Source organism: Melanotaenia boesemani, chromosome 1, assembly GCF_017639745.1.
Source record: "Melanotaenia boesemani isolate fMelBoe1 chromosome 1, fMelBoe1.pri, whole genome shotgun sequence".
NCBI classification, from domain to species: Eukaryota; Metazoa; Chordata; class Actinopteri; order Atheriniformes; family Melanotaeniidae; genus Melanotaenia; species Melanotaenia boesemani.
In genome coordinates, this window is record NC_055682.1 from 34,704,526 (window position 1) to 34,731,166 (window position 26,641).

The 26,641-nt window shown below is 39.1% G+C and overlaps 1 protein-coding gene across 3 annotated transcripts; it reads left to right on the top strand.

Annotated features, from left to right (window-relative positions):
- The first annotated feature begins 1,206 nt into the window (after positions 1-1,206).
- eprs1 (glutamyl-prolyl-tRNA synthetase 1) lies at positions 1,207-25,939 on the top strand. 3 transcript variants are annotated; one of them, XM_041981252.1, is made up of 36 exons: positions 1,207-1,363; positions 3,126-3,210; positions 3,390-3,489; positions 3,566-3,722; positions 3,836-3,972; positions 4,104-4,198; positions 4,303-4,429; positions 4,546-4,738; positions 4,829-5,000; positions 6,428-6,661; positions 6,737-6,821; positions 7,040-7,099; positions 10,432-10,452; positions 11,658-11,768; positions 12,559-12,695; positions 12,778-12,985; positions 13,067-13,179; positions 13,260-13,377; positions 15,148-15,333; positions 15,420-15,608; positions 15,878-16,117; positions 17,025-17,243; positions 17,334-17,564; positions 17,674-17,954; positions 20,267-20,318; positions 22,043-22,252; positions 22,856-22,928; positions 23,055-23,134; positions 23,236-23,337; positions 23,469-23,624; positions 23,763-23,960; positions 24,078-24,251; positions 24,382-24,542; positions 24,662-24,740; positions 24,826-24,890; positions 25,033-25,939. In XM_041981252.1, exons 1-36 carry the CDS (start codon positions 1,321-1,323, stop codon positions 25,181-25,183), a joined length of 5,043 nt encoding a protein of 1,680 aa, XP_041837186.1. In that variant the 5' UTR covers positions 1,207-1,320; the 3' UTR covers positions 25,184-25,939. The 3 variants fall into 3 exon arrangements, with proteins under 3 accessions (XP_041837186.1, XP_041837203.1, XP_041837193.1); XM_041981269.1 differs by lacking the exon at positions 15,878-16,117; XM_041981259.1 differs by lacking the exon at positions 10,432-10,452.
- Positions 25,940-26,641: the final 702 nt, after the last annotated feature.

The window sequence follows — 26,641 nt, forward strand, 5'->3', positions numbered from 1 at the left end:
ACAAGAAGACAAGATATAAGATTTAATTACAGAAAATAGGTCTCAACGAAACCCACACAAAGTCTCGATAAGCATTAAACAAGAAGGGTTAGGGTAGCAAATTTTTACAACAAACTCCACAGTAAAATAAATAAATAAATAAAGTTCTCAAAGGTCTACAACAGGCATGTCAAACTGGTCCAGCAAAGGGCCGTGTGGCTGCAGGTTTTTGTTCCAGCCAGCCAAGAGCACACAGTTTGACCAATCAGCTGTCTGAAGACTGAGATCAGTTGATTGAATCAGTCAAATCTGGTGTGCTGCTGCTTGGTTGGAACAAAAACCTGCAGCCACACGGCCCTTTGCTGGACCAGTTTGACATGCCTGGTCTACAAAGTCTCAAAATGGACAACGAAACTTGTACTTTGCATCAGTGGTTTTGTGAAGCTAAGAAATGGCACTGTTTGATGCAGATCAATTTATGGCATATATTATTATTATTATTATTATTATTATTATTATTATTATTATTATTATTATTATTATTATTATTATTATTTTATTAGTAAAAGTATAACTTCCTCTAAAAATAGTCAGGTACAAGACCTGGGCTAAAAATAAGTGAAAAAGAAGCCAGTGGGGTTTTGAAAGACATTTAGAAGGGGAACCATAGCACAATACCAAAAAGAAAAAAAAGAAAAATAAAGATGTCTTAAAATGTATGCACAGCACTGTATGTGAAATAAAGCTGGTGATGACGTGATGATAGAAATGCTGAGAGAAACCACCGCTGACAAATAAAATTAACTGCAGGGATAAAGGAAAAATACATGAAATAATAAAAGATTTATGTTTTAAAGATCAAAGATCGGCACAAAAAATGAAAGATTAGATTTGTAGATAAATCCGCTAGGTAGCAGTAATACAAACAATGCCTAAATTTCAAAAGAAGGAATGAAAATTAGGCAATTTGTTTCTAAAGACTATGTATGTCTATTTATTTATTTATTTATTTTATTTACTTATTTATTTACTTGCTTACTTACTTACTTACTTACTTACTTACTTACTTACTTACTTACTTACCACATTTCATGCAATTCGTTGTTTGCCAACCGCAAGTTAACGCGTAGAAGATGAAGATTTGATTTAAGACGTTTATGCTCCTGGTCTGTTGGGGGCAGTGTTGCACATTTTGTTGGTTACCCGTCATAAAAACAAAAAAAGTCTCGTTTATTGGCAGTTGGCTGGTGCAGCGTGGAGAGAAGTCTTGCTTGTCGGTTCACTTTACTGGGGTCTAATTATCAGTCACTCGACATCTGACTAAAAGAGGGATCTGGCAGTATGGCGCTGAATCTAACCATCAACTCAAGCAACCCGCCTTTAGGTGAGTTGCTTTCTGCGATAGATGAAAATATAGCTACTGTCACGCACGCACCCGGTGACAGTAGTCAGCCGGTTTAGCTGTTAGCATGGGTCAACATAGCAAATAATGAAAGCTGTTTCACTTTCTAGTTTATGTAAAAAAGGAACATTTTTTACCCCAGAATAAGTTATCATATGTTGCATGAAAATTATTTGTAATAGCGTAACATGTATCACAATAATAGCACATATACATATAGCTAAAAACAATTGTGAATTTCTATATTTTCTTATTTGAAGACCAGTTGGATTAAATATAAGATACAGATAAGACACAGCACTTCTAATGTAGTAAAGACTTTGCATTTTTTCTGCATGTGAGTGAAAGTGGTTGTACGGGATGACCATAGATGTGGAAGTGGTTGCAGAGGCAGCTTTCTCATGTTACTCGTGATACATGTCTGTTTGTAACAAGCCTAAGCTAGCTATTGTCGGCGTGGCACTCATAAACCACAACATGTGGGAATGTTGTGATCGCTTCCTTTTCAAACAGCTTCAATTTATTCTTCGACTTTCATTATGAACGTAGTTTGTTACGCGGAAAAGCTGTTATGAACTTAAAAACTACACACAGTAATCACAGAATTCATTGTAACTCTGCTGTCATTAGCTTAGCCTTGTTAGCTTGGTTGGGTAGCTTTAGGTGTTTTTGTCAAATTTTATATATTTTTTAAGTATTTATAATCTGATGCATTGCCACAGTATTTTGCAGCGTATTAGATAATGTCTATTAAACGCCTTTTAGTTGATATTATACAACATTTTGTAGCTGAGTTAGCTAATTTGATGACTAGCCTTGATGTTGCTTAAAACAGCGCCATCTTGTTGCCATTTTAAGACAGCAGGCTGATGCAAGCATCCTGAAACGTGGAATACGGGATAAGGAGTGCACAGTATTTAAATATAGGTACCAGTTTCTGTTTAGTTTCCTCGGCACCAACACCTTTACTGTGGAGTAGCATACATTCCTTGATGGTGGTTTTGTTGATCTATTAAAAAAAAAAAGTTTGGTTTTGTTAAGGAAGATTTAAGATTCAATCATTTATTGTCATTGTCAGTAACTGCGAAATTATATTTAGAACATCAATCAATCTATCAGCATACCTTTTTTTCTGCTAAAATTAAGATATCTCGTTAGTCTTGCATCAAACAAATATTTTCGGTGAAAGGCAGTACTGTTAACAGGATACACAGCATTAGTAATTGTTTTACCACCAGTACTGTTTGTTTTTAATATAAAAGATAAGATTTTAATTAAAAGGAAATTGAATATTTGAGCATGCTATCTGTTATATCAATACTGTTTGAAATGTTCAAATAAATCTCACATATCACATCAAATAAACAAAGTGTCATATATACTATTTAGACCCCCATCCCGCAGCATGTGAAACATCTAACCACTTTTTTCTGCATTGACATGTTAAAAAGAAAGGCAGCATGTCTGTGAAACGATCTCCTGTATAACATTTGAAAGGTACTAAATTACTGATTGTTGACAGATCAGAGTAACTGAAAACAATCTAATTTATACCACAATAATTTATAATTTATACCACAGTACCAGTTCAGCTGGTTTCCAGATCTGTGGAGCTTCCAACTGTCTTTTCTAAACACTTCTGTACTCACGAAAGCTTACTTGTTTCTAAAGCCACATTTAGCCAGATTTTCTGCTCTGTAAAAGGGAAAATGACGCAAATAGTATTTTTTTCTGATGCTTACAGGGGCGCTTCTGGCTGCAGAGCACGTGAAGGGCACCGTGCAGGTGTCGGTGGAGGAAGGCAAAGACAACAGGCTACACATCTCAGAGTAGGTGTCATTATTGTCAAATATGAAGTGAATGAAAAATAAAATGTACTTTATTAATCCCAGAGGGAAATTGCTTTGCAATATGATGATTAAGTTGGAGTAGCATTCTTTAAAAAAAGAAAAAATGTTCTTGTAAACATGCAGGATGTCTCAGTCTTTGCTCTGTTTCCTTTTCTCAGTTCAGTCCAATTTAACGATGCCAACTCCATCAGCCGATACCTGGCCCGGGTGGCTCCTGCTCTCGGTCTTTATGGAGCCAACATGATGGAGCAGACTGAGGTGAGAATTTGTTTTTGCTTGGTAAATTTTGTAGTAACTTTGAATCTGCGATTCTCATTGGACACTGTGTCTTCAGGTGGACCACTGGCTGGAGTTCAGCGCTCGACATGTGTGTGATCAGCCCACTCTGACTGCAGCACTGGGTGAGCTGGACAAGGCCCTCTCCCTGCGGACCTTTCTGGTTGGACGTGCCCTCACCCTAGCTGATCTGTCTGTTTGGGCTGCCCTCAAAGGTCAGGCCCATCAAGGATGTACTAATCTTTCTCTGTTTTTCTGATTTCAGGTTGAAGTCTCTGTCAATAAGGATGTAAGAAAAGCACTTCAGTCCTGTTTTTTTTCTCTGCAGGTCATAGTGATTGGCCAAGCCAGAGTAAGTCTTTCCTCCATGTCAGCCGCTGGTTCTATTTCTTGAGCTCACAGGTTCCCTTTTCTGCTGTGGGCAACAAATACACCAGTAAGAAAACTCCAATGACCAAATCAAATGTAAGTTTTGTTTCAGTTGCAAAGTCATGTGAAAAAGAAAACACACGCATTCAACTGTACAGTTTTTAAGAAAAAGTTTCCATTTTATTTGCCAGATTTAACTTTTTATGTGTGCGTCTGCTTATGTGCAGTCAGATGAGAAGAAGCAGGATGTTGGGAAGTTTGTGGATTTGCCAGGAGCTGAGGTGGGCAAGGTGGTGGTTCGATTCCCTCCTGAAGCCAGCGGGTAAGGCTTGATCTGAGGTGTAGAAGAAGCTCCCGTTTTTTTGTTTTGTTTTTTTTTCTTCCTCTTTGTCTAACTGGGATCATCTTGCTGCCCTTTGTGAGCAGGTACCTGCACATTGGTCATGCCAAGGCTGCCCTCCTCAACCAGCATTACCAGGTCACCTTCAAAGGCAAGCTCATCATGCGTTTTGATGACACCAACCCTGAGAAGGAGAAGGAGGATTTTGAGAAGGTGATTTTGACATGTCTTCTTCTTTCTACTCAAGTGAAATCTGAGCTGCCTTTACATCAAACAGGTGAAGAAAAAGCATTTCAGAATGGTTAATTTATTTGGTATGTTTGCCACAGGTGATCCTGGAAGATGTTGCCATGCTCCAGATCCAACCTGACCAGCTCACCTACACCAGTGATCATTTTCCAACCATCATGAAAATGGGAGAGCAGCTGCTTGCAGAAGGCAAAGCCTACATAGATAACACCCCCCCTGAGCAGATGAAGCAGGAGAGGGAGCAACGTGTGGAGTCCAAATGCAGAAGCAATAGTACGCAAGAGGAAACTCATCACCATCAGGGCTACTCGGTAAATGCTAAAGATGCAAACTAATCTGCTTCATCTTCTCACTCTTCTGCAGCTGTGGAGCAGAACATGAAGATGTGGGCGGATATGAAAGCCGGGACAGAGTATGGTCAGACGTGCTGCATGAGAGCCAAGATTGACATGAACTCCAACAATGGCTGCTTGAGAGACCCCACCCTCTACCGCTGCAAGAACGCCCCCCACCCCCGCACCGGAAACACCTACAAGTATTTGGCTTTAATAATCTTTCAGCAGTGTTTACTTAAACCCAAATTATCTAGTAACTGCATCTAAGAAGACTTCAGTACAGAATAAAGACATGGTTTTAGTTTCAGCGATGAAAAGATTTGTGGACAGTGACAAATTTAATTTAGCATATGATGATTTTGTCTTGGGATCCTACATGTTGTCATGCATGTCAACTCCTGCTGAAATAGATGTTAGCTGCAATCCAAGATGGTTAAGATGGAGTCAGTCTGTGGGTTAAGGTACTGGGAAAACATCATGGGAATTTACTGTAAATAATGATTAGGATTTTTATTCAGTCTTATATCACCTATTAACATAATTGTTGCATTAAGTTTTCTAAAACTGCTGCTAGAAACATGAGGAATAGACCAAGGCAGCATAATTAACCCTTTGATGCATAGTGTCCACTACAGAGGACACATATTTAAAGGCTGTTTTTAAATGTATGCATGGGTGTGGATCGTAGTTAGCAACTTTATTGGACATTAGTGAGTCACCAATACTCTGCCACATATAAAGAATAACTACATTTAATATATTATATATACATACATTGTAATTACCAAGTTTGCCTCGGTGATAAACAGGACAAGAAAATGATCCAGGTGTTTTAATAGAAAATTTATATTAATATGACAAGATATTATTTTATAAATATTTTCATAGATCAAATAGAAAAATCAATACACTGAGTAAAAGTTAAAATAAGATTAAAAAACAGAAAAACATAAATGTGCATGTCTGTAGAAGTAAAATATTTAATTAAAAAAATGTGGTACTGTTTTGTAATAATTCATGCACCAGAGGGTTAAACTAACTGCACTGATCTTCAGTGTTTTTATGCCTGAGAGCTGCATTAGCGAGATGACGACAGAAGAAACTGCACCGATGTTCGTATGCATCAATTTTACAATGGTAGTTGAGGTTACTCCTCTTCAAACTGATGTAGGTTTATTTGCTAAATAAAAAAGGGGTATCATAAATAGTCAAGATGACATTGGTTGCTGCCAAACGCTGCAGCTTCACTACTAAACAGTGACGGTTTCATCCCTTTATATATTAAATATATTTGGTGTGTAATCCCGAATGTAGCCGAATTTAAAACACTGGAAAGAAGTGAAGCACGGCAGTGGCAGCTTCATGCTGTGGTTGTACTGCTTCTTGTTACACACTAAGCAAAGACAATGTTTTTTCTTTTGGCAAGATCCACTCAGTGGATGTTAAATTTTACAAATCACCTATCTCAGTTTGGATAACCATAATCTTGGTTTATGTTGGTTAAGAAATTTAAGTTGAGTTGAAGCAGCAATTTTCCAGTTAGCACATTAACATCTAAAATATTTATGTAAATATTGCAAATATTCAGAAATTGATTAAACTGCCACATTACTCCCCTTTCCTCCAGAGTCTATCCAACATACGACTTTGCCTGCCCAATCGTGGACAGTTTAGAGGGTGTGACCCACGCTCTAAGGACCACGGAGTACCACGACCGAGACGAGCAGTTTTACTGGATAATTGATACTCTGCGCCTCAGGAAGCCCTACATCTGGGAGTACGCCAGACTCAACCTTAACAACACGGTGCTGTCAAAGAGAAAGCTAACCTGGTTTGTCGATCAGGGATACGTCGATGGATGGTAGGTGTAGTTCAATTCAGGTGTTTTTTTGCTCTCTCTACCTCCATTTGTCCTTGAATGTATTTCATCCTCCAGGGATGATCCCCGTTTCCCGACTGTCAGAGGAGTCCTGCGGAGAGGAATGACTGTGGAGGGTCTGAAGCAGTTCATAGCAGCTCAGGTACGTCTGTCAGCTATAATGAAGGTCTGATGGGAGAAAAGCCTGTGTACTATATTGGATTGAATATATACAGGAAATAATTTTTCCTGCCTTTTTATAGACTGGAAGCTTTTTAGATATTAGTTTCTAAAAATTATCATTATAAATAAAGTTATACTATAATCTGTGCCTAAATACACTCATATTTGTAAATGTTCCTTTTTTCTTGTTTTTTTTAGGGTGGATCTAGGTCAGTGGTAAACATGGAGTGGGACAAGATCTGGTCCTTTAATAAGAAGGTACAACTTTTATATATCTTTTTATATATCAGGACATAATTTTAAAAATTCACCTAGTCATTATTTGGTGTCTGTGTAGGTAAATGCAGTCTAAGATGAACAACATCATATTATATGATTTCATTTAGTAAAAATTAAACCAAAATGCAGAAATTGTGTGTGAAAACCAAAAATGCCGCATGAGTCATAGTTTGACAGTGTTTGGTCTATTAGTCCTCTTCAAAAAGTTGCTTTATTTCATGGAGGCTAACTTATGCACAGGACTGGAAAATTGTAGAATCTTTTTTTTTTTTGTAGATTTTGCTCCTGTGTTTAGGAACCCGTGTCTTGTTGTATGACCACATTTCAGTCAAGCTGTCAGATAAATGGCTTCACGTGTAATTCTTGAGTACTTTGGTACACACAGTAGTTCAGGCTTAACTCAATGGCTATAAAGTGGTGCAGATGTTTATTTTCAGTCCTATATGAGTATGAGCTCACAGCAGTTGGAAAAATAATTCAATCTCTGTATGTAAAGATGTACTAATAAGTTAAATGGTAATTACCATGGTCAGTATAACAACTGGGCTGCTGTGGACAAAAGGTTGGAGACCACGGCTTGAGTACAGATGTATGTTTATGAATTTCAGCTAGGTGCCACTGGAGCAAAAAGTGGTGGGGTGAAATTCCAGTAGCACTACACCTCTGATACTGATATGCTTTGAGTCCATACCTGAATCAAATGAATAGCTTGTTACCGGGCCTTCACAGAGCTGAATGACATGCCGATGAGAGATATCAGCCATTTGATTCAGGTGTGTTGGAGAAGAGTTGCATCTATAAGTTGCAGAATAGTAGCTCTCCAGGAAAGGACTCCTGTTTTAGAGGCCCGCCTTTCTGCTGGTAACTTTTCCAAGCAAGCCATATTTGTTCTATATTTGTCTTTTTCAAATTGTGCTGTCATAAACTTCTACATCACACAAGACTTGTAGAGTCAGAAGTAGCTCTTGGTTTTTTTTTTTGTTTTTTTTTTTTGTTGTTTTTTTTTGCCCACTTTAAAGAAAATTGGCAACTGAACTGTTTTTCCACATATGAGTAACTTATGTTGTCGTAGAACAACTTGTTTAGAAATAACCTAACTCTTCCCAGGGCAATGAGCAGAACTTGCTTCTCTAAAGTTAGTGCAGAAGTCTTCTTTGGCATCAACACATACATGAATGTGCCAGTCCAGCAAACTGCCTGAACCTCTGCTTTTACAGAGGTGCTCACACCTGTTGGTCATCAGTTAATAAAGTACATATGATTCCTAATTCCTAACTCTAGTGAGAGGGTAGTTTTTCCTCACATTTCTTCTGCTTTTTGGCTTAATTTTGTTAAATAATGACACATTGTAATATATGTCGTTTATCTAAAGTTGTATTTACTGTACTTTACAACCTGACAAGGACCTCTTGGTCTTTTTTTAATGTCCTGATATGTAAAGCCTTAGAACTGAAATGGTGTATAGCATTTTTCACATGGCTATATATGTGATAAGTTTACCCAAAATACATTTACTTTTTTATTTGTATGTAATTGTTTTTCTTAAATGCATTTTAAGCATTGTTAGAGATATATGCTATATTGTACCATTGTACACTAAATTTGTGATCATGTTCAATGTTAGACCTACTTAACAGATGTACTTTCTCATTGTCATAATTAGCAGAAACATGAAACTAAAACCACCTCATGCTAGTGGCTAACATTAGCCGTGTTGGTGGCTAATATTAGCCATGCTAGGACAAAGGGCTTGTTTCTAAGCTGGCTTCATGATGGTTAAGGGTTTATACTAAGGCCTACTTTATATTCAGTGGAATAGTGAGGGCCATTCAGATTCTGCCATTATTATAAACCTACATGATGAATGAACATGGCAGAACCTGACAGGTTGAAGCTCCTCCTGTAGGACTCACTGCTAGCATGGCTTCTGTTTGCTTTGCGCTTCTCATTCTGTGACATACCTTCGTCTGCCATCTCCGCTTTCCCATCCTCATTACCCCAACATCATTTCCTTTAATAATTAACATATCAAAAACCAAACTTTCTAACTCATTTAATGTCACACATTCAGTATTTGTTGTTATTTTAACGGTTTGTATGTCAGTGTTGCTCCTCTGTGTGGTTTTCCTCACTGGTAATTGCTACATCACCTCAGAGTCGAGTAGAAAGTGTGAAGCTGTCCGGTAAAATGAGCCCAATGTTAATTTATGGATAGATGGTAAATATTTATGTTTTGACAGACTTAGTCACAGTTAGTCAGGTTCAGATTTATAAACAAAGTTATATCTGTTTTAGTAAAGGGCTTCATTTGCATGTTGAGCTAACCCCATTCTTCCCTGCCTGTTTTCCCTGGAGTTTTCCAGACGGTCTCATTCTACTTAAAGAGCTTGATGTTAGCATGGCGCTAGTATGTTTTAATGTGGTTACCAGCATTCTTTTTCTCTGTTACTTTTACCATTTGCATTGTTGGAAAATAGTGCACAGAAGGCTGACTCCAAGTAGTCATGATTCATCAAACTGCTTCTGTTCATGGAAATTGATGAATGTAGAAGAAAGACAGCTTAATTTTAACTTCATGAGCCTTACTTAAAGGTCCACCTAGAAATGCTGAGTGACTTTGGCCAATTCATTAAATACTTTAAATTTTTGTGATAATTTCTATTTTCAGGGCGTTAGGCCTTTACCCAGTGGCAAAGCAAGACTGTCAAATTGTAAATATAGGCAGTTTGATGCTGATTTATTGGTTTTTCCTCTGTTTGGGCTGTTTGTTTGCTTAAATGTTGAAGTTGAAAAATTAGACTGCTAATGTTAGCCACTTCTGAGCTGTGTTTTAGAGATGAACTAGCATGTGAATCTGAGGCGCAGTCTGATTTGGTTCATAGCAGATCTGTCATAATTTGGCTTTGCACTGATTTGAATAAAAAGTTCTTTCTGTATGAACACATTTACTTTCCACTTCTGCTTCTCTTTTTTTGATTTGCTGTGTACACAAACGCTGTTTTGTTTGCATAACCATTTTATTCAGACATGTAGTCATGGTCACAGCATTGACTTTCTTTAGCTCTGCCAGCCATGTTTGTTTTTGTTTTTTTGTTTGTTTTTTGAAGGTACTTCAAAGATTTGCAGACTTAGTTTTTGTGATTTTCAGATAAAAAGGAAAAGGAACAAAGTTAGGCTTTACTCAAGGTTGTGACAAGAGAAAATGAAGTGACCGGTCCATTCTGTGTAAATGTGTCTCTGCCTCTTTCCTCTCTCTGTTCCTCCCTCCTTGTATCTGACATTAAACAGCATCTCACTCTTCTGTTTCCAAGCTGCCAGTCAGCTGTCTGAAGGTACTCCTCTACCACGTCCTCCTCCTTCTCTTCCTCATTCTCACCCATGCTGCTTTCATCTTGCGCTGGCTTACAGAACCTGAAGGTCCACCAGCATCCTGCACTATTTTACCAGCCAAACAGATACTTGGAGAGGAATGTGAATCTAAGGAGTGTGTTCACTAGAGATTAAAGGTTATAGTACATACTAAAGTCTTTGGTTTGGGTTAGATTAATGACTAAATTGGGACTTATTTGAAAAAAATGCAAATATTTGACTTCAGGGATATTCTCTGCTTCAAAGACACTTAATTTACTTTAACCATTTTAATTCTTTTATTTATTATTTCCATATATTCACAGTCATAAATACTGGAAAATTCTTCAAGTTTTATTTTAGAAACATTACACAAAGTTTTAAGGAATCTTTGTAGAAAGACTGGTGTCTAGATAATAAGAAAAATTATCATTTAGTCATGTTTTCTGTTCATCAATCTTCAATTTCTTTAAATGTTCTGGCTTAGGAACTCAAAAGAATAATATTTTTACCCTCTAAAACAAGTTGGGGTTGCTCAGGTTACCTGAGAATTTGAAGTGTTAAACATTTCCTATTGGTTGGGTATTCATAGCTGTTTGTTTCCCTCATCTGTCTCAGTGATCTCAATCGGTTAATCAGCTGAGAGGACAGAGTTGGCAGGGTGAGCTGTGGTGGTGGAGCCAGCACCAAGATAAATGAGGAGAGAGAGCTCTGATTGGGAAGAGGAAGCAGTGAATCTAAATATAAAGGGTTATTGAACATTTTAAGTTTCTTTGACCACCCGGCACGCCTGTCATTTGTCCCACTGCCGGCGGGTTGATGTTTAGTAAACTGAAATAACTAAACTGTCATCAACTCTGAACTGGCTGGTAAAATAGTAGAAGTGGGTGGTGGCTGAATAAAAGCTTGCGTCCCAAACCTGCAAACGGACCCAATTCACTCATGAGTTCAACTCGTCTTTCTCCTCGTGTGACTTACCTTCTTCATTTATCACTTTCAGAGCTGGGCTGTCTTTGGATGGGTTTTTGTTCTAGTTTGTTTTCAAATAAACTTTATTAATTTTCTTCATTTCCTGCTTTGTCCTTTCATTATTCAGATGGTTTATATGTGGAAGCTGTTATAAAATGCCACTCCTCTGTTTCTTTCTTCTGACTGCTGATGTGTGCTGCTTTTTCTGTTTCTTTGTTAGGTTATTGACCCAGTTGCTCCCAGATACACAGCTCTGTCCAGCTCATATGTGGTTCCTGTATTTGTCCCAGAGGCGACAGAGGAGATGAAGGAAGTGGCCAAACATCCTAAGGTTGGTAGATTTTTTTTTTTTTTTTTTTTTTTTTTTATACTTGCAGTCTGATTTCTTGTATTTTGCAGGATTGTTTACCAAAAATAAAGTGACATATGAATTAACCAGATTAAAATTTAGCTTTTTGTTTGCTTTGACAACTTGTAAGTCTATCAACAAGAGCGTAGTGATGTCCTGTCACATGTAGGTTGATCTGCAGCTGAGGTGGATTCCTCAAACGCTGCTGCATGCCATGTTTTTTTTGCAGAGGAATCAGGTTCAGTCATATTTGACTGATTAATGACACACTGAAATGACTTGATTTACAAATACATACTTCACAAGTATAAATTTCTTCTGTACACTGTTTTCTCTGCCACTGAGACTTCCACCATGCTTAGGACTAATTTTATATTTAGCTTAATTTAAAGCTTTAACGGGACCAACAGCTTGTTGGCAGACTGTTCCTGTTTTACCACACAGATCTGCCTAATTCACAAGTGCACATGTGACATAATGGTGAAACTGAGATTGTTTAATAAAGTCTTCTGGTAGTTAGGTCAGGGTTTTTTTTTTTTTTGTTTTTGTTTTTTTAGATGGATGAGGGAAGGACTGATGTCATCTTTTGATTTGCTTTGGAGTGGGTTTGAGGAATCAACATCATCTTTTATATTTAAAGCTGGGATCTTTACACACACACACGCAAACACTCATTCTCAGCAGTACAAGTGCTGGGATTCAGTCTTCTTCCTTTTGGAAGAACCCTTAGCTCAGTGATGATGATGATGATGATGTTTCTGTGTCCGTTCAGAATGCTGATGTGGGGATGAAGGAGGTTTGGTATGGACCTCGAGTTATGATTGAAGGAGCCGATGCGGAGACGTTCACAGAGGGAGAAGTGGTCACCTTCATCAACTGGGGTAACCTCATCATCACCAAGATCAACAAGTAAGTTTAACTGCTCCTCAGCTCATCTTAGTCTTTAAGCTTCGTGTAATGTTGCAATGTCTCATCCTTCTTCGCTGCTCAGAGCCGCCGATGGCAAGGTCCTGTCCATAGAGGCTCGTCTAAACCTGGACAACAAAGATTACAAGAAGACAACAAAGATCACGTGGCTGGCTGACACCAACGGTGCCCCCCTGCTGCCCACCATCTGCGTCAACTACCAACCCATCATCACTAAAGCTGTCCTTGGCAAAGACGACGACTTCAAAGAGTACATTAATAAAAACAGCAAGGTGAGCCCTTTGTGTGTGCAGCGTGTGTGAAATTCAGTTTATTTTTTTATCCTGATGTCATCTCGGCTGTTTTGCTTGCAGTTGGAGGAGAAGATGCTGGGAGACCCCTGTCTGAAAAACCTGAAGAAAGGTGACATCATCCAGCTCCAGAGGCGGGGCTTCTACATCTGTGACCAGCCCTACGAGCCAGTCAGGTAAATTAGAAAAATAGATAAAATCTTCAGTTCTGTCCTACTCTGCTTCCTTCTGTATCAACATCTCACTTTGTTTGCAGTCCCAACAGCTGTAAGGAGAGTCCTTGTGTCCTCTTCTACATTCCTGATGGTCACACCAAAGACATGCCAACTGCTGGATCCAAAGATAAAAGCAAGAGCCAGGCCCCCAGCAACATCGTAAGAAGGGGAAAAATGCAAACACCCTTTAATTACGTCACACCTGTCTTTATTCTCAGTTTCAGCTTCTTCCAAGTTCTCGAATACTCTTTCATGCAAAGCAGTTCCAGTACTTGTTTAGAGCTGTTGCTAGAGCCAGTTCTAAGGTGGTTCCAGCTAGGAACTGGTCTAGTTTTCCACCGCCAGGCTGCCACTAGAGCCACATTATCGTGTGTTTATAAATATCTCTTCCAGTTTATATTTACCTGTCCCTCCACTGTATCCTGAATATCTGTAAAGGACCACAGTTCAGGGAAATGGTTTATCTTCACAGAAATAACAGATTACAGTGTTTGTCCCAGTATAACAAGTCTAGTGTTAAAATGACATTTAAATGGAAAAATACTTTATTTATCCAAGAGGGAGATTGCAATTTTGCAATAGTTTTGTAATTTACAATTGAATTTTAATTAAATAAAAATTAGAGAACCAGAACCAGCTTAGTGGAACGTAAAAAAAAAAACTATTAAATGATCTGACAGCAGCTCACAGAAACATCCTAAACTTTAAGCCAGACCTCCACTGTTAACCTCAAGTCAGCTTGGTAGTTAGAGGTAAGCGCTCTGATCCTCTCTTGTCAAAACATTCTCCAGTTATGGAGACAACTTACAAAGTGAAACAGAAATCACTAAACTATTTTAGGGCATCAGCAGGCAGCAGCAGGAATCTGGTGACCGGTTAAACTGGTAATTCAAAGGTTAGACAAATAAAAAGCTTGACTGGCTTTAATCCCAGAATTAAAGACACCAGAGGCCTCATTTATCAACAGTGCAGACGCACAGAAGTGTGCTTAATGTGTACGTCTGAACATTCCCACACAAAGTATGGGATTTATTAACTTGTGCTTGTGTGAAGGAAAAAGTGGAAATTTAAGAACAATTCTTACCATGTGTAAGTACAAAACTTAGTAGTAGAACAGAAAAACTACAAGTAAAACACACTAAGTCATATTGTTCAGGAATTACATTACCTAATCAAAGTTCTCAGTTTGTCATGCAATATATAATTTATATAATTGGTAAACCAGAGAAGCTGTGACAGGACAACCTGAAAAGAAAACTGATGTGCCATGGCTTATCTTGCACTACTGGAGCATTTGGAGAACCTTGCGCTCCACATGACACACCATAGCCATCCCAGTGCACATCCAGCTGTTGTCTACCCTGGGATTCTTTGCCTCCAGAACATTTCAAGATTGGAGATATAACGTGATAATTTCTCTGGCCACAACTTACATTCATTTCCCATAAAGACCTCACCAAGCCATATTTTCCTTTTGTTGACACCTACATTAAGTGTTCCAAACAGTATTTTCTGGATCTTTCTATTTCTGCTACAAGTACCTCAATTTCGGTGTCAGAGAAATTCCTCTTTTTCGCCCTCTTTACCATGATTTCGGAGAGAAAACAAAGTCCATTCACACATTCTTAAAGGGACTGCTACTACGATATATGATCAATTGGAGACATTTCTGAATGCATGCACTAGTATGGTTATTTAGATCAACAGAGAGTACTTACCAGTGTACGTATGCACATTTGATAAATGAAGATTTTTTTGTACTTTCAGACATTCTAGTTTCAGTCCTACGCAAGAATTTAGAAACTTTTCTATGCATGGTTGATAAATGAGGACCCAGGAAATGATTAAATACAGAAGGGGAAAAGAATACTGTAATCTTTGACTCCTGAGGAAAAAAAAAGTTATTGTTTACTCTGTTTTTTTTCTTAGTCTGCCTCCACCACCAAAGCTCCTCCAGCATCTGCTCCAGCTGCAGCTCCAGCTCCTGCATCAACCTCAGCAGCTGATGTATTCTCCAGCATTGTAGCACAAGGCGAAGCTGTCCGCCAACTAAAGGCTGCCAAAGCTCCTAAAGAGGACGTGGACAAGGCGGTTCAGCAGCTGCTTTCTCTAAAGGTTTGTCAGCTGCAGCTAAACGGCATGAAGAGCTTCAGTTTTGTGTTTAAGAAGATTTTTAGTCTCCTCTTTTCTTTACTCTGCAGGCACAGTTTAAGCAGCAAACTGGTGTTGACTACAAACCCGGCATGGCTCCTCCCACCTCCACGCCATCTGCACCCACCTCCACGCCATCTGCACCCACCCCTGCATCAGACCCCGTCTCCTGTCCGTACACCCGTGTCACCCAGCAGGGCGAGCTGGTCAGGAAGCTGAAAGCGGAGCAGGCGCCCAAGGTATGGGTTGTTTTTCGCACCATGTTCACATCCACATATTTGTATAGCCACTGCTCTTGTCCTAGGTCACTAATTCCCTTAACGGCTTAATATCTATTCATCCCATCCTTGTCCCCGTTGGTTGTCCATTGAGTCGCATGTCTCGTCCTGTTAGGCTCATGCCCATCTGATTGGTCCAGCCGCTGTTTTTCTTCGTTGCTCCGTTTGCATGAAAGTCGAGTTCAGTCTTAAATACCCGCAACTATAAAATCATTTGTCAATGGTACCAGGACCAGATCGACAGCGCAGTGAAGCAGCTCCTCGCTCTCAAGGCGGAGTTTAAAAAGTTCACTGGTCAAGATTATAAGCCAGGGATGGTCACAACTGCCACCTCTGCCCCCTCCCCTGTGACCACCTCTTCCTCCTCCTCCTCTTCTTCATCATCTTCTGCCTCTTCTTTGGGCCTGTATGAGCGTGTTGCACAGCAGGGGGAGGTCGTGAGGAAACTGAAGTCTGAAAAAGCCCCTAAGGTATTCAAAAGCTACACTGCAAACATTAGTGCCAGCCTGTTTATAAACTAGCTCTTAAAATATTGATGGTAATACATTAAAACAAGATTAAGAGATTAATCGTAAATGTTGTAATGAAAAACAATCAAATGTCCAGACACAGCTTTGATGCAGTTTAGTCGTGGTACTGCTCATTGGATAGTTTAGCATTGATGATGTGTCAGTGTTTACAAAAGAGTGGGTTCCATATACATCCTTAACTATTGATAGGTCTTTTTATTTAATAATGGCACATCTCTGGTCCATCTCCTTTGATTTTTTTTTTTTATTTTCTTTTTTTCCCATAACACAGTGGAAACAACCAGTCACTAGTCTAATTTTAAATTATAGTAACAATCTCTTTGGTCTTCCAAATGCCAGAACACATGATCTGTACATGCATAATTAACCGATGGGGAACAACCCAGTTGGATTATGGTGATCAGGGGTAATAAGTGAACAGCAGACTAGAGACAGCTTCCATATCTGCTGCTGGTTTAATCTACAAAAAATGTCTCGGTACCAATAAAGAAAGATGGAAAGGCTGCGTCATGTCAGTAAAATTGGTCAATGTAGACTCAACTGCTTTGATGTGTGATTAAATTAATAAATAAATGGGTGATCCGTATCTAAGTATACATGAAATATAAATATTTCTTCTGTGCACTGGATACAGTTATGACTGTATGCCATTAGAAGACATGGAAGATAAGGTAGACCTTATCATTGCTCAGGTTCAGTGAAATTTGATCTATGTTATATTCAAAGAGTAAATTGTGAAATCTACAAATATATTAAAAATAATTAAATAAAACTATATATATATATATATATATTATTGTAAAAATGTCTGTAAATTAATTTCTAGTTTGTGTTTGTGCTTCTTCAGGACCAGATCGACGCAGCAGTGAAACAGTTACTCACCCTGAAGGCAGAGTACAAACAGGTCACAGGCCAGGAGTACAAGCCTGGAGGAGCTCCTGCCCAGAAGACCACTGTTCCAGCTCAGAACACCCCCAGTCCTGCCTCATCTGCTTCTGGACTCTATGAGAAAGTTGCTGAACAGGGAGAGGTGGTCAGGAAACTGAAGGCTGAAAAAGCCCCAAAGGTGAGAATGACCCGTTTTCCCTCTCAGATGTGCTCCAGCTGCTCGTGCTGCTTTGACTAAATGTTTTTCTTATTTTTGGCTGTTACTTAGGATCAGGTAGATGCTGCTGTGAAGCAGCTCTTGGCTCTGAAGGCAGAGTACAAACAGCAGACCGGACAAGATTACAAGCCTGGGCTACAAGCCCCAGCTAGCCCAGCAGAGACCCAGGTCAGCTCTGCTTCCACCCAGTCCAGCTGTTCTCCACAGGCACAGGAACTTTACTCGATGGTGGCTCAACAGGGAGAGCTGGTGAGGAAGCTGAAGACTGAGAAGGCCCCCAAGGTAAGGAACCAATCACACAAAGTTGTGGGTATTTCCAACAAGCCAGTGAGTTCTTTTTGTGGAGGTCCAGACTTCATCCAGATACTCTCTTCCTGATGTTCTGTTTAAGGACCAGGTGGACAAAGCTGTAAAGTCCCTTCTAGACCTGAAGAGCCAATACAAGTGTGTCACTGGAGAGGACTACAAACCAGTGACTACTCCTGGAGCCACTGGAGGAGAAGACAAAAACCGCAAAGAGAGGGAGAATAAGTCTGAGAAACAGGGAGGTGGTGGAGGAGGAGGAGGGGGGAAGAAGGGTAAAGGAGACAAAGCAGGTGCTGGTAAGGAGTCATCAGGAGGAGGAGGAGGAGGAAGCTCAGGAGAGGGTCAAGGCCCCAAAAAACAGACACGGTGAGAAACTGGAGAGAGGTGAAGGAATACATGCATACTGATAATCTATATGTGTTCTACATTTACAGTTTTTATGTTTTTGTATAAAATGTGATTTTAATTTTTGGCAAAATGATAAAATATCATGTGAGCATCACTTTAATAATACTGAGGAACAAAATGTTACTGTACTTTTTTACATCCAGTAGTACAAGTTATGCAGTTCCCTTTTTAAATCATGACCCTGTTTCTGGTTGAATATTTGTGTCTCAAACTTTAGGAAGGATGTTTGTGTCTGAAGGGAATAAACAGATCTGGAAGGATAACGGGAAGGATCACAGTTGGTCGTCCTGTCATTTTGCTAAAATCCACCAGACATGAAAAGCAGTGTCTGAACAAATAAAAAGTCTATGAACTAAGTCAGTTTCTCAGATGTCTGTTTGCAACACATCACATTTATTTGAATGAGATGTATTCTTAGAATGCATTGAATGGTCAGCCTGTGGTCACGAGCAGTTGATGGAAATAATCTTTGGAGTTTAGCTGGACTGGTGTTTTTAATAAGAGACATTCAGCTGCCTGCTGGTTTTTAGTCCCTTACTGTGAAACGGTTCTGAAAAATGGTTATATTGGTACATGCTAATGTTGATAAGGATGCAGAAGATGGATGATCTATTAACACAACCACACACTGCTGTGGCTCAGTGGCTGAAGACACTGTTTGTAATCAGATGTGGTGAGTCTAAATGGTGGATGTGGTTTTTATCTGCATTATTCATGCCTGTCTGCCTTGAAGTCTTTGGTTTTGTTGTTGTGCTACACTACCAATGGTGTATGTTTATATTTTCTACCAAGGCATGGCATAAACTCGCAGAATAAAGTACATGCTGTTTAGCAGTTGAATTATTCTTGTGTTGGCACCATGGAGTTGACGTTTCGGATTGTAATGAAATGTTTTGATAAATATTGGCTGGATTCTTATGGAATTTGGTCTGTATTTTAAGAGGCTGTGTTCAGTGTCTATTTGTATACTATATGATACGATACATTTATGATCATCCATTATCTATAACCTCGACATGTACATGTGGTATCAGTGAATCCATAATCTCAGTTAAAGGAAATAACAAATGGGTGAATCCAGCATAGGATTATAGACGCAGCCACAGAACAACTGCTGAACAGCTGACTTTTTCTTCAATGCCACCAGCAGATCAAAATGTCAATACTTTAGTTAGCATACATTCCAAGTTTACATTACCATCCACCGAAGTAGTAGCCTACTCTGTTTGGGAGAAATTAGCAAACATTAGCAATATTGATCCTAAACCCGCCTCATATTTTCTCCACCTGACATAAGCATGTTGAAATTATCATTTGTGATAATTGGCTAATGTTAGCATGCTAACACAATAAAGTAATTATCATTTGTGCTAACTGGTAATTGCTATAATGCTAACACTACTAAAATAGTGAACATGCTATGTATATTGTGCCTGCTTAATATTGGCTTGTTACCATTATTATCTGTACTTATTGGTAAATGTTAGCATGCTAACACAAACTAAAATGTTGAATGTGCTACATGTTTTGTCTGCCTAGCATGTTAAGGTTGATATTTTCATGGTAACTATAGCAAATATTAGCATTTTAACGCCATAATTTGCCTTCAGGGAATTATAAAGAATTTTTAATTTAATTTCATCAACCAAAATATTTATCATGCTACATATTGTGTCTGTCTAACATTAACATGTTAGCATTTTCATTGTATGCATATTAACATGGCAAAGCCTCACAGAGCCACTAGCAGGGTTGTAGGTTCTTGTATAGTCTGGTTTCTGGCTTCCTAGCACCATTTAAATGGCCACATACTACAAAAATATGATTATTAGATCTGATAATTATAATGTCAGGCATAGAAAAAGTACAGAAAATAACTTTTGTTCCTCTGTTACATGCAATAATTGAAATAATTTGGTGCCAAAAACATCAAACTGTTTTTGTTTTGTCACATCTGTGAACAGCAAAAAAAGCTAACTTGCCTTGAGTTGCATGATTGGTTGGACTAAGATGTGTGTTCATTGTTGATCTTGCTTTAAAAATTGTGTAATGGAATGGACAAACTTATCAGGCATGATCTGACACATCCATAGAAGTGTGTGTTAGTTTTCCACAGCTTTTAAATGGATAAATGAGATGCCTTAAAATTGAATTGTTTGTGAAGTGAAATTAGAAATAACTTGCATTCATCCATAATTGTATTTATGGCTATTATTACATTAGTTCTCAGTCAAGGTTTGTTGCACACTAATTTATTTGGCTCTTCTCAGGTTGGGCTTAGAAGCCAAGAAAGAGGACAACCTGGCTGACTGGTACTCTCAGGTTAGTCTTCACTCCAGTATGTTCCTGTAAAATGGATACAGTGCCTTGCAAAACTATTCACCCCCTTGGCCTTTTACCGAATTTGTTACATTGCAACCTCTAATTTGAATATTTTTTACAAATCAGAATTTTATTTGATGGATCTGCACAAAATAGTCCAAGTTTTGATGTGAAATGAGAAATATAAATACAAAAAAGACATTTCAAAAATAAAAAACTGAAAATTGCCATGTGCATATGTATTCACCCCCCCCCCCAATGTCAGTACTTTGTAGAGCCACCTTTTGCGGCGATCACAGCTGCAAGTCATTTTTGATAAGTCTCTACGAGTTTACCACATCTTGCCACTGGGATTTTTGCCCATTCTTCAAGAGAAAACTGCCCCAGCTCCTTCAGGTTTGATGGTTTGCGCTTATGAACAGCAATCTTTAAGTCTGACCACAGATTCTCAATTGGATTGAGGTCTGGACTTTGACTAGGCCATTCCAACACATTTACATTTTTCTCCTTAACCCACTCAAGTGTTGCTTTAGCAGTATGCTTGGGGTCATTGTCCTGCTGGAAGGTGAACCTCCGTCCTAGTCTCAGATCACTGACAGATTGATAGAGGTTTTGCTCAAGAATACTTCTGTATTTAGCACCATTCATCTTTCCCTGGACTCAGACCAGTTTCCCAGTGCCTGCTGCTGAAAAACATCCCCACAGCATGATGCTGCCACCACCATGTTTCACTGTGGGGATGGTGTTCTTGGGGTGATGGGATGTGTTGGGTGTGCGCCAGGCACACCGTTTTCCTTGATGGCCAAAAAGCTCAATTTTAGTCTCATCTGACCAGAGCACCTTTCTCCATACATTTTGACAATCTCCCACGTGCCTTTGTGCAAAGTCAAAACGTGCCTTCTTATTTTTAGCAGAAAATAATGGCTTTCTTCTGGCCACCCTTCCATAAAGCCCAGCTCTGTGGAGTGTACGGCTGATTGTGGTCCTATGGACAGATACCCAGCCTCTGCTGTGGAACTCTGCAGCTCCTCCAGGGTTACCTTCAGTCTCTGGGCTGCCTCTCTGATTAATGCCCTCCTTGCCCGGTCTGTCAGTTTTGGTGGGCGGCCCTCTCTTGGCAGGTTTGTTGTGGTGCCATGTTCTTTCCATTTGATGATGATGGATTTTATGGTGCTCCTGGGGATCATCAAAGATTTAGATATTTTTTTATAACCTAACCCAGACTTGTACTTCTCAACAACTTTGTCTCTGACTTGTTTGGAGAGTTCTTTGGTCTTCATAGTGGTGTTTGGTTAGCGGCGCCCCTTCATTAGATGTTGCAGCCTCTGAGACCTTTCAGAAGAGGTGTATATATACTGATAGATCATGTGACACTTAGATTGGACACAGGTGAACTTTGTTTCACTCATAGTGTGACTTCTGAAGGTAATTGGTTGGACCAGAGCATTTTAGGGCCTTCATAACAAAAGGGGTGAATACATATGCACATGGCAATTTTCAGTTTTTTATTTTTGAAATGTCTTTTTTGTATTTATATTTCTCATTTCACGTCAAAACTTGGACTATTTTGTGCAGATCCATCAAATAAAATTCTGATTTGTAAAAAATATTCAAATTAGAGGTTGCAATGTAACAAATTCGATATAAGGCCAAGGGGGTGAATAGTTTTGCAAGGCACTGTATAAAGTTCAACCTGTTTAAAATTGATCTTCTTTCTTCTTCAGGTCATCACTAAAGCAGAGATGATTGAGTACTATGATGTAAGCGGCTGTTATGTGCTGCGTCCCTGGGCCTACTCCATCTGGGAAGCTATTAAAGACTTCTTCGACAGGGAAATTAAGAAACTGGGTGTGGAGAACTGCTACTTCCCCATGTTTGTTTCTCAGGCTGCGCTGGAGAAGGAAAAGTCACACATTGCAGACTTTGCTCCAGAGGTAAATAATAACCATTTTGATTGTGTTAAGTACATTTTAAATGGTAGACGTGGAATATAAACTGAAAATTTCAGGAAAAAACAAAAGAAATGAAACCTTAGAAACGAGAGTAGTATACCTCACTGACATTGCAGAACAAGAGTTCTTAAAGTGGATCATTTAACGGAATACCAAAAAGATTTTTGTGGTTTTTCTCTCGCTTTTATGCTGTTATGATGTCATGATGTCAGAAACCTGTTTATACATGGTTAATGTTAAGCTGCCTGAAAGTTAGACAGGAGCTAAAATGTTAGAGCGGGATCCTCAATCCTGATCCTCGAGGGCCGGTGTCCTGTAGGTTTTAGAAGTTTACATACTACAACACACCTGACTCAAATCAATGGGTAATTACCTTTACATCAAGCGCTCCACAAGTCTGACTTAGGTGTGCTGCAGCAGGGAAACTCCTAAAACCTGCAGGAAACCAGACCTTAAGAACCAGGATTGTGGATCACTGTTCTAGGGGTTAGTACGAAGGGCATATAAAGAAAATACAAAAGGTTGTGTCAATAGCATCAATGTGGCTAATTTAATCTTTACTGATGATGGTGCCCCCTTTTTCAGGTTGCCTGGGTAACTCGTTCAGGAAAGACTGAGCTGGCAGAGCCCATAGCTGTCAGACCCACCAGTGAGACAGGTCTGTCTAACAGCTTGTTGGTGGAGTCATCTGTAGATACACTCAATATGTAACTTTTAAAGTATTTACTTTGTTTTTAATTAAACTTTTGATTCATGGTAACTAATCCATATATTTTATCTTCAGTGATGTATCCAGCTTATGCTAAATGGGTTCAGTCCCACAGAGATCTGCCAATCAAGCTCAACCAGTGGTGTAATATTGTGGTCAGTGATCAAAATCCTACTTCTTTATATTTTCTTCATAATTACAAGCTCTTTGTTCCTCTGGTCTTTTTCTTAATGCTCTCCTCCACACCTGCTTTTAGAGATGGGAGTTCAAACACCCCCAACCCTTCCTGAGGACAAGAGAGTTCCTGTGGCAGGAGGGACATACAGCATTTGCCACAAAAGAAGAGGCAGCTGAGGAGGTAACAGACTTGACAATGCAGCCTCAGGCCAATAACCTGTCTTCATTCACCTTACCTAACAGCACATAAAGCTGGTACTGACTTGCCACGACACAAATAATGGTGGTTCTTTTCGTGTTATGTCTGTGCAGGTGCTGCAGATCCTGGATCTGTATGCCAAGGTTTATGAAGAGCTGATGGCCATTCCTGTGGTGAAGGGAAGGAAGACTGAGAAGGAGAAGTTTGCAGGAGGAGATTACACTACTACTGTGGAGGCCTTCATCTCTGCCAGTGGCCGAGCTATTCAGGTAACATGCTGGGTTTAACTACTTGATTCCCTTCTTTCATATTTAAGAAAGCAGGATATACTTCTGCAAGTTTTAACTAATTAAATAAGCAAATATTCCATTCAATCTTCATGTCATCTTGCCATTGAACCTCTGCAGGGTGCCACATCCCACCATCTGGGCCAGAACTTCTCCAAGATGTTTGAGATTGTATTTGAGGATCCAAAGAGGCCGGGCGAGAAGCAGCTGGCTTTCCAGAACTCCTGGGGAATCACAACTAGGACCATCGGTGTCCTCACTATGGTTCATGGAGACAATATGGGACTTGTGCTCCCACCCAAAGTGGCCTGTCTGCAGGTGGACAGTTACACTGAATAATACAATACAGCACAAAGCATTAAGGGACATTGTTAATTTCACATATCTCACTAGCTATACTAACAGTGAACTTAACATTTCTCTTCCTTTTCCCAGGTTGTCATCATCCCATGTGGGATCACTGCATCCTTGCCAGAGCAGGAGAAAGAGGCACTGTTGGCTCAGTGCTCTAAATACCTTAACAGACTCCTGGATGCTGGCATCAGGGTGAAGGCTGACCTCCGAGACAACTACTCGCCAGGATGGAAGTTCAACCACTGGGAGCTAAAGGTCATTAGTGGTTTTCTAATATGAATATTTGCACTTTTTAGTTAGAATTAATTATTTGTAATGAAAACAATAGAGCTCAACAAGTGATTAAAAGTTTCTGCTTGTCTTTCTTATTGTCTCTCTCATCCAGGGAGTTCCTATCCGTCTGGAGGTGGGCCCCAAAGACATGCAGCAGAAGCAGTGTGTTGCAGTGAGGAGAGACTCGGGTGCAAAGGTGACAATCCCAGAGGCTGAGATGGAGAAGAGGCTGGTCAGCCTGCTGGAGGACATCCAGAACAGTTTGTTCAGGAAGTAAGTAAACAGCTCCATTTGTGCTTGTTGACAGTGTGTCTTAAAAATACAAGAAGAAAAGAGCAAGCATGTCAGTTATAATAGATCATAAGTTTTAAATCTTTGTGTATTTTTGTTAGAGCTTCGGATGATTTGAAGACTCACATGGTGGCTGCAGACACAATGGAACAGTTCCAGAAAGAGTTGGACGAGGGAAAAGTGAGTAAACCAGCCCACAACACACACTTCCCTCTCTCCTCATCATTAGTAAATAATCTTATGATACACATATCTCGTTTGATAGATTGTCCAGATTCCGTTTTGTGGAGGAATTGAATGTGAGGACTGGATCAAGAAAACCACTGCCAAGTACGTCTGACATGTCTGAAGAAGTGTCCATCAAATATGTTTTTACATTAAGAACACATTTACATTATTATGTAATTTATCCATACATGAGAACTTTTGGTTTATATTAAAAGGATTATAATGATTTTTCTTCTTCCTGTAGGGACCAGGACCTGGAGGCTGGCGCTCCATCCATGGGAGCCAAGAGCCTTTGTATCCCCTTCTCTCCTTTGAAGACCCTGCAGCCTGGCCAGATGTGTGTTAGTGGCAAGGAGCCTGCGCAGTACTACACTCTGTTTGGACGCAGCTACTGAAAACCTGCTCCTCCTGGATGAACATCTTGGTAGAAAAGGGCTTTCCCACCTCCCAGTTCTAACCTATTTGTTCTTTTCTAATCTAATGTTGGTGTTTAACCTAACCAAGGTATATGATCTGTAAGGTCCAGAATGGGGAATATGTACTTCACTATTTTTTTAAAACATGTTAACATTGATGCAATGCACTTGGAAGGAAGTGGAGGTGAGAGAAATAGTTTACTCTTGGAATTCTGTAATTGTCTGTTATCACCTTTCAATAAGCTGACCACTCTAAATGTCATCTGTGTCAGAAGAATACTTCCCAGAAGCATTAAAGGGATGCACATTTTTACCTGTTAGGCAGACTCCTGCAGTCTTGAATATACCTAAAATAATAGTTTGGGTAATAATATATAAATAAAGTAGCTTTTGGCTTTTTGGAATCTTGGAAGAACTCCCCCAAAATGAGTATAGATAAAAAAATATCTTGAATATTTTACTGTCTGTTACAGTCTTTGTTAACGGTTCCATCTCACAGCCAAACTGTCTCAGGAACTCTACAGGTACTCTTACTTGCAGTCAAAGTAAAGTCTTTACAACTTTGTCAGCTCTGCTGTGTGCCTGGTTGTATTGTGTGGCTCATGGTGACATCCAAGAGCTACATTATGTACCCCTGTAATGAACGAAGTTAATTTAGTAATGTAGCCACCTGTCACTTCTCTCCCACAAAAGAACTCTGCAGCCTGTGTATAATAAAGTAATTTCCAAGGCAAATGGTTTTGTGCAACTTAATGGGTTAGTTATTGTTTGTGTTGGGCCATATTGGTAAACTATGTAATTGGAAAAATACATTGATTCAACATGTAATTTGGGCATAACAATGAGTTGTGTTGTTGCTAATACAACACAGTTAACCAAACAATAAATGTTGACCAAACTATAATAGTTGAATTTGTTCATCATGTGAGTTAAACTTCAGTAGTTCATGAATGCGTGAAAATGTGACACTTCCAGTCTATTTTCAAAATAAACAGTACATAATGTTTAACAGTAACTCTTTTTTATATATATATATATATATATATAATGTGTGTGTGTGTGTATATATATATATATGTGTATATAATATGCATAAAAACTGAAAAGCATAACATAACTAGGCTGGTCAGTAACTGGTTATAAAGTTACTTTGTCCCCTCATGGACATTGTTGAGAGAACATTAGTATTATTCAACATTGTCATGAACAAAAACTATCAAAAACAATTTAAAGAAACATGTATGATCAAATACATTCAATTGTATTTATAATCTGGATCATTTCCCTTGAAATAACCCAAAAACATTTGGCTAGTAGAAATTCTGATTTGCAAGTTTTTCTGCCATATTAGTTAGTGATCAATAAAGTTTTAGACCACTTACTAATATTCATTCATATCTACCTAATTACTCATATAGTATAGTATAGTAGTATATA

Coding starts and splice junctions, on each gene's coding strand:
- eprs1 (XM_041981252.1), top strand. CDS start 1,321: ATGGCGCTGAATCTAACCATCAACTCAAGCAACCCGCCTTTAG. Junction 13,180..13,259: donor CAGCCCTACGAGCCAGTCAG/GTAAATTAGAAA, acceptor CTTTGTTTGCAG/TCCCAACAGCTGTAAGGAGA. Junction 23,135..23,235: donor ACCAGTGGTGTAATATTGTG/GTCAGTGATCAA, acceptor ACCTGCTTTTAG/AGATGGGAGTTCAAACACCC.